Below are 12,036 nucleotides of genomic sequence, written 5' to 3' on the forward strand. Positions count from 1 at the left end.
GCATGTGAATTTATAATACTTCAAAACAACGTGTTTTGAAACTTTCATCTGCTGAGATTAAACACCGAGTTTAATGTTGTTTTATAACCTTACCTTTGTAGCCTGAGGAGAAGAATAAATTTGATGGGATCTTTGAGAGTCTTGCTCCAGTCAACGGCCTGTTGTCAGGAGAGAAGGTCAGGCCAGTTCTCATTAATTCCAAGCTGCCTCTGGATGTTCTTGGAAAGGTATTTACTCTCATTTTAGTCACTTTACAGTGTTTTCCGCATGAACACAAGTATTTTTACTAGGATGGGATCAATAAAAAAATGTATCTAATTAACTAGAGGCTTTGTAATTAATTACTCTTAATTAAGCACATTTTAATTGTTCAAGAAAATCTGCCCCAAAACAATTTTTTATTTAAAAACATAAAATATTATTATTGTAAACTCAAGCTCTTAATTTCTAAAATAAATGCTTTGTAATTAATCAAATGTCTCTGCATTATATGAAGCAAGACCCCATCAAATAAAAAGTATAATTGCAAATAGAAATTACCTGCAAAGGGTTCCTGAGCCCTTAAATTGTCTCTCAGCCAAGTAGAATTACTGAAATGAAAGTACTTTTGCACAAAATTAAAAATTTTCCTGTTTCACTTGTATACCTAATTGTGTGTGTTCATTAGTATTTCTATTAGCATATCATATCTAAAATGAAAAATCCTTAAACATGACACTAGAACAGGCACAAATCTGATGGACAACTTCTATTTACTAACGTGGGTCAGACCCAGACAAGGGAATGCTGAAGTTGGGTGGTAAAGACACAGTTAGGAATTAATGATCAAATGAATGATCTGACGCCTGAGCGGTGAACGGGTGAGCGGACCTTCCTTACATGGGAAGTCCCGCTATCACGCCAAGAAGGGTATAGCTACACGTAGATTCACGCCTGCAGCAGCGAATATCTTGCCTGATCACATCTTTGTTCCTCACTGACTCAAGTGCAAGGCTGCTTTGTGCGTCAGTTATAGTCTGTGTACCCAGAAAATGTGCAATGGCAAAGGTTCCACCTTTTTGATATTCAAGCTGTGATTAAATGCATGAATTTTTTACAGGGTATCTGCGGGTCCTTAAAAAGTCTTAAATTAGCTTTCCCAAATTTAAGGCCCTAAAAATCCTTAAAAATGACTAATAATCCTTAAATACAGTTTCCAAAGGTCTTAAATTACCAAAGACCCAATAAACAAGATTCTATTATTTCTATAAAATCTTCGTGAATTTCTAGTTGGTGTTCAGCATTTTTTTGTGTACGATGTTGGCGTAAGCGGAACTGTACACATTCAGTTGGTTGTGAAAGGGGGCTATTTTTAGATGAGCACATTAGCTGGTTAAGCTAGCGGGAGCTTGCGCCATGGGGAAGTGCAAGTTTAATGGTAACTGGATAGTTAATCCCACGTTCGCGATGTGGTTAGCACCGGTTCCAGGCAGTAGCTGGAAATTATAGCTTAAATTAATTTTTTAAAATTGCTGAAATTTGGTCTATGTGGCCTTAAAAAAAGGTCTTAAAAAGTCTTAAATTTGGCTCCCTTAAACCTGCAGATACCCTGTTTTAACACATTATTTTTTTCTAATTAATTAATCATAATTAAAATAAAGTCTCACCCCTAATTTTTACAAGTTCAGACCTTTCCATGGGTGTGTCAGTCCTGTGGACACACAAACCATCACAAACTTTACACTGTTTGTAGAAACTGCTGTGTGACTTTCAGGATCACTACTTCATTGTTCTTCTAGTTCGGAAGGAAAAATCATTCAAGACATGGCAACATTTCAGCAAAGCCATGTTCTTCCTGAGTCAGAAGAAGTAAAGCAGCATAGCTTTATGACTGTTACTGATACTTTATCAAATAGAACACCTTTCTTCTAGACTTAAACTATGAAGAGAGCTCAAGTTTTTGTTTTGCTCTTTTAGGTTTGGGATTTGAGTGATATAGACAAAGATGGACATCTGGACAGAGATGAATTTGCAGTGGTGAGTTTAATTAATTTTCTTGTGTATTCCAATATTGCTTCAACTGTGCTTTAACTTTTTTAAAGTCTCAGCTTTCAGGTGAGTAGCTTTGTCAGTGTGGGAAAATGTGACCAGGAATCAGAGCCCTGATTTAATGTCAATGGTCAAATTACTGCTGCAGGGTTTTATGTATCAGCACATAAAATCTTTCTTTACCAGGTTCTAAATACATAATACTGCAAAACACTACTGCAGCCAGCCACTGGGGGCCACATCAGTTTCCTGTGTATTTAATTAATACAGCTGCAGTAGCAAATTTGAAAAACAAATTAGGTCAAAACATTTATTTAATAGTATAGCTATAAATATATAGTGGAGATAAAAAGAAATGAAAATAATCGCTTTGTCCAAAACCTCCACCAATAACACGTTTCAGACTGAAAGCAACCATTGGACCATCCAGTTGTTGGTTTCTCCGCACTTCCCGGGTCCTCCATTCATTAGGTGATTTTTATCTTGAGAGGCGCTATATAAAAGATCATTTTCTTTCTGTTCTTTCTTACTTGCATATTTTGCAACAGAACACCTCTGGCGTTAGAGGTGCAATTTAGGGATGCACGTTTTCCTAAATTTCTTTTAACCAGTTACTGACATCCCTTAACGGTTAATAGCCCCCCCCCCCCCCCCTTCCCTGATGCACACAAATGTTTGCCTCCGCTCTATAAATGGCGCTTTTTCCGTCTACTCTTTTTAATATAATTCTGACACACAACTTAAGTCCCACACTCCCATTTATGAAAAAAAAAAAGTAAAAAAAAAAAAGATGGAGTGGGATGCCAGCAGAAATGTCCGTCAGGCTTAGAATTTGTTTCACAGTGGACCATCTGGCTTTAAATACACAGCACATCTTGAGATTACGTGCTCATAAGCTCATTCTGGAGGGGCTTTAAGTGGTTAACCGGCCAAAACTATTTTACCCAGTTACAACGTTGACAGCAGTTAACTGGTTAACTATGTACATCCCTAGTGCAGTCATATTACAGAAGGAGAAACAGCCAGCTGCTACCACTTCAATTTTAGGAAAAACTACCAGAGTCCCAAATAGAAAAACACCATTTGAATTTGTTGCATAATGGCTGCATAATTTGCATGATTGGCCATTTCATGTTTTAGCCGCCAGTAAAGGCATTTAACCACCAGTTATTTCCTCGTGCTTCATGTTAATCACTGGCTCAAAGGCTTTATTGACTGACGAGGCTACAACATGAAAAATGTGAAAGCTTATTAGTTATTTTATAACACTCATTTATTTAATCGGTGTACTGAATTAACAGTATTGATTGCTTGTGCTCACTGCCACCTTGCCTAAGAACATCAGAAAAAGCACAGCTATAAAATGAAGCCTATGTAATGTTGAATTGAATAGCAAAATTTTCTGGACCAACACGAATTAACTACCGTAATACTGCAAATATTTCAGTTAGAGCCATAAATAAGGATTGTTTAAGTTATATTTTGTGACAGCCTGTTATATATTTGATTTTTGTCATTCTTGCCAAGTGCCGGAGATGCACTCTCTCCTTACTGAGAGGTCAGGTGTCGGGTGCTCTCAATTGTATCACCAGATGTGGTTAAAGTCGGACTTGCAGGTTAAAGACCTCTTTTCATTGAAACATTTTAAATGTTACTTTTGTGCATTAAAACATATTTAAAATAAATAAATTATGGGAGGGCCTTGGGGGATGGTCAAGCAAAGTCTGACGATCTGTCACACTTATAAAGCACTGGGGAAAACCCTGTGTTGTGTTGTGATAGGAATTCACCTGGCAGCAGGTTTCAAAAGCAATGTTAAACTATTTCTGGACACTCTATTTATACAATTTTTACTGCTCAACCTTAAAGAGCAAGTCACCCCCAAATCACATTTTTTTTTGCTGATAAACTATATAAAGGAGTGTCTAATCATGCTACAGACACGTGTAGTCAATAATTTGGCAGTTCAGTGCATCTTGGTTAAAATTCAAATATTCTGCCTAAAACTGTCAGTGTTGCGCCGTTGTCAGGGAAAAATTCTGCACTTTATTTGAATTTTAATCTGCCACCGCTAGTGGCTAAGAGGTATGCTATGATGTCATCTGGTATATTATGATGTCATAATTCCATTGTGAGCCTGTGTGTGTGTGTATTTGTTAGCGGCTCCGCCCTCTCGGTCTGCCAAGCAACAGCATTTGTTGCATTTTTCAAACATGAAGTGGGAGTGAAGTAAGTTTCTTGTAGGGGGTGACTTGCTCTTTAATATTAATACAATGCTGTTACAGCATACTTGAACTTGTGTCTGCAATCGGAGCAAAGGCTGGCAGCCTGAAGGTGTTACAGTTTTAAAAAGGGACTTATGAAATAATTAATAGCATGTATTAACTGCAGACTGTGCTCCCTCAGGCCATGCACCTGGTGTACCGGGCTTTGGAGAAGGAGCCTGTTCCTGCTCTCCTCCCCTGCTCTCTCATCCCTCCATCGAAAAGGAAAAAGAGTCTCTGCTCAGTGACGGGCCCTGTACCTGGACTACCAGCAAGCCCCCCACCACCCAAAGACTCACTGCGCTCAACACCGTCTCATGGCAGTATGACCTCTCTCAACAGCACTGGCAGCCTATCACCCAAACACACACTCAAGTCAGGGCAGGTAATGCACACACTAGACACTGTAGTGAGAAAACATTATACAGTCTAGTTTGTCTTCAAGCAGAACACTGCTGAGAAATTTTAAATGTCGGTCTTTCCTAAACTCTGTTTTGTTTCACTAGATCGCTTGTAAAGTTTAAAGAGTACTTGAAAAAAGTAGACAAAAGCCAAAGATCTGTTGAAAAGGCCCAAAGACCACGAACTGTGGTCCTTAATCTATCCTTGCTTGGCTTGGTGTTTGCTTCTAATATGGTCAAAGAGTGACTCCTGTTAGCGCAAACCTGCCATCTGTGGCCCTGATTTCTTAGTTTCTGTCAGTTGACATGTTACTCCAATCAACTTTCTTTTATACATTTCTAATTTTGGCAAACAATTTTGTTTTTCTTTAATACAGGGTTAGGGTTACTAAATATACTAATAGTAAGGATCTGCTTTTGTCGTTGCCTTTTTAAGTCCTTCCAGATGTTTCGTAATATTTTTAAAATTATGTTGTGATCATCGAAATATAAATATTGGACAATGGCTTTCCATAGACTCCAATAACACATTTTTGAAGATAAATGGGAGGTGGCCACCACCGCCATTTTGACCGTGTCACAGGTTCCGTCAAGCCCAGACAATTCCACAAAAGGGAAGAGAGGTGGAGCTGAGGGTGGAACTGCAATTTTGTCACGTCCGCGCTGGCCTAAATTTTTCACCCGCATTGTGGGGGCTTGGTTGTGATACATTATGTCCAGTTCAGTCAGTATTTATATCATCTCTTTTAAAATAGCTTAATTTCTTTAAAAATATAGTAAATGATGAATTCCTTTGATGATACCATTTCATTTGTGGAACTTTGTGGGACATTTGCCTCCGTTGCATCAGTTTTATTAAGCTCTTTTGTCCTCAATCTGGGAGAACTCTGAACAGATGTGTGTTTCTCTGTTTAAGCATTCTTTGAACTGGGTGGTTCCACTCTCAGAACGTGGTCGCTATGACGACATCTTCCTGAAAACGGATGCTGACCTTGATGGCTTTGTCAGTGGATTGGAGGTGAAGGACATCTTTATGCAGTCTGGACTTTCTCAGAACCTTCTGGCACATATATGGTAGGGACTCAGCTTTTACACTTCATACATAAACCTAGTTCAAAATATTACATTTTACCTTTCTGACCTACTGATCCACATTCTGACTCAGGCTTTTTCCTGGCTCAAATTGAGGCAGAGGTGGTACCATCCTGACCATGCACCAGCACATGCATACTGGGCTGGGTGATAGTCAGGGTGTGGTAGCACGCTTGCAGTTAGTTCAAAACTCAGCCGCTAGGTTCGTGACAGGCACTAGGCGCAGGGAACATGTCACCCCTGTGTTGGCATCCCTTCATTGGCTGCCTGTACAATACAGGGCAAAATTCAAGGTCTTGGTGCTGGCATACAGGGCCTTACACGGAACTGCTCCAGCATATCTTGGCAACCTTTTGTATAGACATGCCCCCTCGCGGGCCCTTTGCTCAGCCGGCAGGGAGCTGTTGATCGTTCCATGCACTAAGTGCAGGTCACGGGGGGACCGTGCGTTCTCTGTGTTGGCACCTGCACTTTGGAACCAGTCGCCTTTGGTGGTGCATCAGTCACCCTTATTGGGGGTTTTAAGACTCGCCTTAAGACCCATTTTTTTGTCAAGGCTTTTCAGGATTAGCAAATTTTACCCGGTTTCGATGCCCCGGCCTCTTAATCTTTTTCTGGTTTTTATTTTTTTGCTTTTACTCTCCTCTTTTAATTGATTTTATGCTGGTTTTACGATTGTAATATTTTATTCTGATGGTATTATGTTTTTATTGCGTTGTGTTCAGCACCTTGGGCGTCTGCATTGGTCGCAGAAGGGGCTTTCTAAATAAACGAAATGAAAATGAATGAAATGAGATGAGGAGCAGGTGCTTGGGTAATTGGGCACAGGTGAAACTAATGAACTGAGGGAAGAAGCAGAAATAAGCAGGGGAGAAAACCATATCTAAATCCTAAACCAAAGCTACCAAAATAACCTGAACTTTAAACACTGTAGAACAAAGACTAAAGATAAATAAACTAATGATAAGTGAAGGGACTAAAGGGAAACCTGAAGACGCTGGGGACCAAAAGGGGGGCACAGAAGTTACGGGTCACATGAGAGAACCTGGAGGGGGCTGGGGACCACAGGGACACAGAACATGACACATACTTATTAATTTGTGCACTGGTAGCTTTAACGATGCTGTAGTAAAATGCACAGTAAGATAATTTCTTCTTATTATAACTAAAGCAGCAGCAGAAAAAAATATTTAGCTCTTAAAATTGGTTTGTTAATGTAGTCTAACAAACCGCTGGGATAATTCTGCATCTCTGCTGCTCCAGCCCTCAGAAACTCTCTAAAACGTTTATTCACCCAACCAAGGCCCCTTTTAAAGCAACTGCATCAGTGCAGCAGCAACCACGAACACATAACAACAACCCCTAACAGATCGTTAAAATATTTAGTAATTTTTCAGGTGTTTTTCTGTGTTTGATGATAATTCCTTAGAATTATATGATAATACCCAATAATTAACAATTTCGTTCAGATCATTTTTGTCGGTTTATTATATTAGTCTGAGCAGGACTGTCTAAAACTTATGGTAGAAAATATTTAGTATTTTGCAAAAATGGACATTGATGAAATGCTTTTAAAATGAATTAAACATGTATAATATGGAAAGATCAAAGATCACTACAATACCCACTGTTCAATAGATACAAATCTGCAGCATAAAAGGATTGTCACACATGGTTCAAAAATGTCCTGCCTGGCACGCTGACACATCTTTGATTTTAATAGGTGCAGTTCAAAAATCTTTGCAAACAGTTTAAATGTGCAACAATTCACATATGAATAGTTTTTTAGAGCCATCCTGTTGGCAGAATCTGGTATTTAATTTAGCCTAAGCCATATGTTATGTCAATGTGGTTTGTGTGGTGTTGCCTTAGTAATCGCTAGGCACAGATCCCCTGTCCTCTTTTTTGGAAATGGAAATATGGTCACCCTACTACAATGGAACGAGGCTAGATCGACCTGCAAAGCAATCTCTTTAGCTACTGCTTCAGTTTGTCTAGACCTCTAGGCTAGTAAACGTGTCATTCTGTGACAAATGCACTGAACGGGCTCAGTATGGGCCACAACACCCAAAAGTTTGATCAACCTCATAACTTGAAGAATTATCTTTTATTTCACGTATAATATAAAAATAAGAGCTTGTTTCATTTAATTTTGTGTGGGAGTTTTCAAAATAAAATTAAAAAATAGTACAGAAATAAGTAATTTCTCCTAATGTGAAAATGAAAATCAAAGAGACAGCTTGTGCTTTTCATACACAGGTGTAGTTCTATGTTTGTCAGGTGTTTGTTAGACATTGGAGTCAGGGTTAGGGTTAATCATTGATCTAACAAATAAACAGAGGACAGGAGAACGCGCAGCTAATTAATTAAATAATTTGGTTCTGTACCTTTCTCTTCAGCACAGCTGACAAAGGTTTATGATGGGTCAGTCCTCCTGCATGCTCAGATCATTCCCTTCCCTTGCTTGAAAAATTGTTCCAAAATGAAAGTTGAACCCACATCTTTTTTATCTGTGAATTCAATGCCGTTCGGCGAGTCTCAAATAAAAATTTGGGCATCTTACTGTAAAATAATATACCATTAATGTAAAAAATTAACTCTAAATAAATTATGTTCACATCCAGAATCAAACCCAGGTCTTCCGCACGGGAGTCTGCCGACTTACTGGGTGAGCTATAGCACCAGTGACGTCTTTTGTATCTGTAATACTTATATTCCTGATGACAGCTGAAACAACGTTCAAAGGACGGTTCGGAGCGAAAATGGCTATTTTGTTGCTAATTTGCAGGAAATATCTAGAAGAAAGTAGCTAAGTGTCCTCAGAAATGTTGCTAGGTTCATCAATAGGCGTTACCCCCAAATTCCACTACCTCCGCTCCGCTCCGCCCCTGCCTTCCGCAGCCGCTCGCTTCCGAACTCAATTTTTACTGGTACCCGCTCTACAACGGCTCCGCTCCGGTGCGGAGACCTGAGGTGGGCAAACAAGCATGCGCGGGATTTTCGAGATCTTGCGATACAGTCCGAGCAATAAACGCGGAAGTTAGATCCAAACACCCGTTGTGTGGGAGAAGCATCGAAATGAACTGTTGAATCTGCCCATCTTTTGTGTTGAGAGATCAGCAGTGTTTGGATCAACAAAGTGTGACTACTTTGATAGTGGAAACTGTATTTATGGCTTACTTTTGTGCATTTAAACTTCAGCCGCCATTGATAGTTGTTAAAAGTTGTTAAACCTGTGCATATGAAACAAAAAACGCCTTTTGTTTATCGATTTATTGTGAAAAACGGAAGTTGTGCTTGCTCCTTTTCCTGTTGGGCGGTTGTGATTTCTGTCAATTTACTGCGGAGGTGTTCCGTCGTCCGGCGAAAATAGGATCGATTCTATTTTTGCCGGACACCGGAAAAGAGGGCGGCGCACGGCGCCGCACTGCCGGAGCACGGCCGCAGTAGTGGAATTGATCTGATAGACTACAACGGGACCGATTTTGCTCCAGCGTTCGTGTCGGAGCGGAGCGGAGGTAGTGGAATTTGGGGGTTAGGAACAGCGACAAAGTCGATGAGTTGGCACTGCCTCACTCTCTGCTGCAAAATGCTACGGGCTATGCCTGAGCGTGAACGCGCATGATGCAGCCTGCTCGACCCGAGCAGCTCTTTTTCTGTGATTGTACAGAAAAACAGGCAATCACAGTAAAAATGCCAGGGCTCATTCTACAGGACCAGGGCATTGCAGGAGAATGTATGAAGAAGAAATTTATTATTTCTATACATGTTTTGGCTGTCAAACTTCCATAATGCCCCTTTAACATCACAAATTCTGTTTAGAAATTTTTCAGTAAATAAAAATGCATGTTTGAAATGTAAAAGAGAACTGGAGAACTCATAATCCCCGGCACAGAATAATATAGAACATGCAGACTTTGTCCTTATAAACCAGGGCTGCATACCTGAGTGTGGTGTGGACAGACATGTAGGAGAATTTCACCTGAGACACCCACAGACTCCGACTGAGTCTGCGTGACTGAATTACATGGATGTGTTTCCATCTGCTGCCTTTCCCTAACCTGCAGGGCTTTGGCAGACACAAGACAGATAGGCAAACTAACCAGGGAACAGTTTGCCCTCGCCATGCATCTCATTCAGCAGAAAGTGAGCAAGGGCATTGATCCTCCACAAGCCCTAACTGCTGACATGATCCCTCCCTCCGAGAGAGGCACTCCTGTACCAGTAGGTATCTCTCACGTGCACGCACACACACACACACTGTTTCTATGCATCCCTCAGACAGCAACTATCAACATTTATTCATCATTACTCACTATTGCTCTACTATGCCTTGTATACAATTATTGAGAAATTCTTCTGCTCCAAGCTACGTGAAGCTTGAATGCTTTTTGGATTTGGGCATTCTCAGGGGGTGAAGATTTGTGTAAATGATAAATGACCCACAACACTTGTTTAGCGCCTTTCAGAGTCAGAGGACTCCAAAGCGCTTTACACCACAGTGTATCGTTCATCTATTCACACACCCACTCACACACTGATTGTGATGAGCTACAGACGGATGAAGAAGCCTGTGGCCAAAAAACCATAGTTTTTCTTTGTGTTGTCTATTGCTTCTGCATGTCTATATAGAGACAACTTTGTAGAATTTGGATAATTTCTTGCCTAATGCACAAATATAAAACTAATTAGCATTCTGCACATGTGGGACTTGTGGGTTGTGCCATAGGATAGGAGTTGAAAAATGCGGGTGGTGATGAATATCTGCACATATTGCACCACCCTGCTGAAATCTCATGAATCCATACCAGATTATAAACCTAGCATGACTTAAGGCCTCATGTCCCAAGGGTGAGTAATCAAAAACAACTTTTGTACACTCTTTTCCACCTAACACTCCAGAGGTTTCTTCAGTTTTTGGTCTGTAGGTGACACTCAGTGGGAATGTTGTGTTGGTATTGAAGCTTTTTACCTTTTTTGTTGCAGACGCTGTCAGGATTTATGACTCCAGTTGGATCAGAAATGGCCGCTCTGTCAGAAATCAGAAGGGTGACTATGTTCCCTTTGTCACATCTCTCTGCTCACATGTTTCTCGTGTTTGTAGCAGATTTGGTCTTAAAGGCTTGGATATTAGTCTGTTACATGTTTGATGATCACACCAGTCTGCAAGATTTGAATATCATTTGACCGTCTCCTCTAACTTTTCCAACTTTATTAAAAATACCAAAAAGTTTGATGAGATGCACATCACTCACACTTGTTCTTCTCTTCAATTTGAACTCTGCTTTGTTGGTGTTTCTGCATCTTTCTTCTCAGGCTATAATGTTGAAGTTGTGGGTAGGTAACACACATCTGCAAAATATATTAACCCAGAAATGCTTTCAGTGGCTGTTCAAACACTGGAAAACATTTGAAGAGTTTCAGTGCAGTCCCAGTGTTTCTACCTGTCGATCATCTGCTCATAAAGGGAAGATTCAAGAGAACTGGATATTCAGTGAAACAATTCTTCACATGTCTGCATTTAGATGCGACAGAAACTTCAGGCAGTTCAGCTCAGTTTTTATAAACATGGACGTAATTTTTGGGGGGGGGGGGGGGGGGGGGACAGGGGGGACAGGCCCCCCCCACTTTTTCCAAAGTCAAGTTTTGACCCCTGCACTTTTTACCATCCAAAAACAATATTACGCTATATTAAATTGACACTGGTTGAGCTCTAGGACCAAGCAGAAAACAACCGTTTGTGTTGAAGCCTGTTTCCCATTCCCATTTCCCTCTGTCAGTGCGCCCCAGGGCAGCTGTGGCTACATCGTAGCTCATCACCATCAGTGTGTGAATGTGTGTGTGAATGGGTGAATGACTGATTGTGTTGTAAAGCGCCTTGGGGGGTTCCAGGACTCTAGAAGGCGCTATATCAAATACAGGCCATTTTTTTTTACCATTAGAGCATACTGTAAAGCCCCCCCCCCACCCCCCACACACACACACTTCTAAAGTAAAAATTACGTCCATGTTTATAAACATCACCTATCAACTGGTTTAAATACAATTTGATTTACAGGCCCTGTCTCAGTTAAGTCAAACATTTTTCTATAGCACATTTTTCAGAAAACTTATGAAGTTTGTCACCAAAACAGCATAACATTTAAACATTCAGGCCTGGATCAGGTCCTGAGACCTGCTAATGGACACTGGTCGGAGGCTCTGGTTGGAGTTTCTGACTTAAACTATTCAGTTACATAAAGAAGATATTG

The 12,036-nt window shown here is 40.4% G+C and overlaps 1 protein-coding gene across 2 annotated transcripts in view; it reads left to right on the forward strand.

Moving 5' to 3' along the window:
* eps15l1a (epidermal growth factor receptor pathway substrate 15-like 1a) overlaps positions 1-12,036 on the forward strand; it is a 44,560-nt gene that overhangs the window by 11,151 nt on the left and 21,373 nt on the right. For both annotated transcript variants that reach the window (XM_015962254.3, XM_054749581.2), the window contains exons 7-12: positions 102-227; positions 1,957-2,016; positions 4,435-4,677; positions 5,610-5,767; positions 9,853-10,009; positions 10,772-10,834. In XM_015962254.3, coding sequence (XP_015817740.1) covers positions 102-227; positions 1,957-2,016; positions 4,435-4,677; positions 5,610-5,767; positions 9,853-10,009; positions 10,772-10,834 — 807 coding nt within the window. The remainder of the gene's footprint in view (positions 1-101; positions 228-1,956; positions 2,017-4,434; positions 4,678-5,609; positions 5,768-9,852; positions 10,010-10,771; positions 10,835-12,036) is intronic.

This window comes from Nothobranchius furzeri, chromosome 16 (assembly GCF_043380555.1).
Source record: "Nothobranchius furzeri strain GRZ-AD chromosome 16, NfurGRZ-RIMD1, whole genome shotgun sequence".
NCBI classification, from domain to species: Eukaryota; Metazoa; Chordata; class Actinopteri; order Cyprinodontiformes; family Nothobranchiidae; genus Nothobranchius; species Nothobranchius furzeri.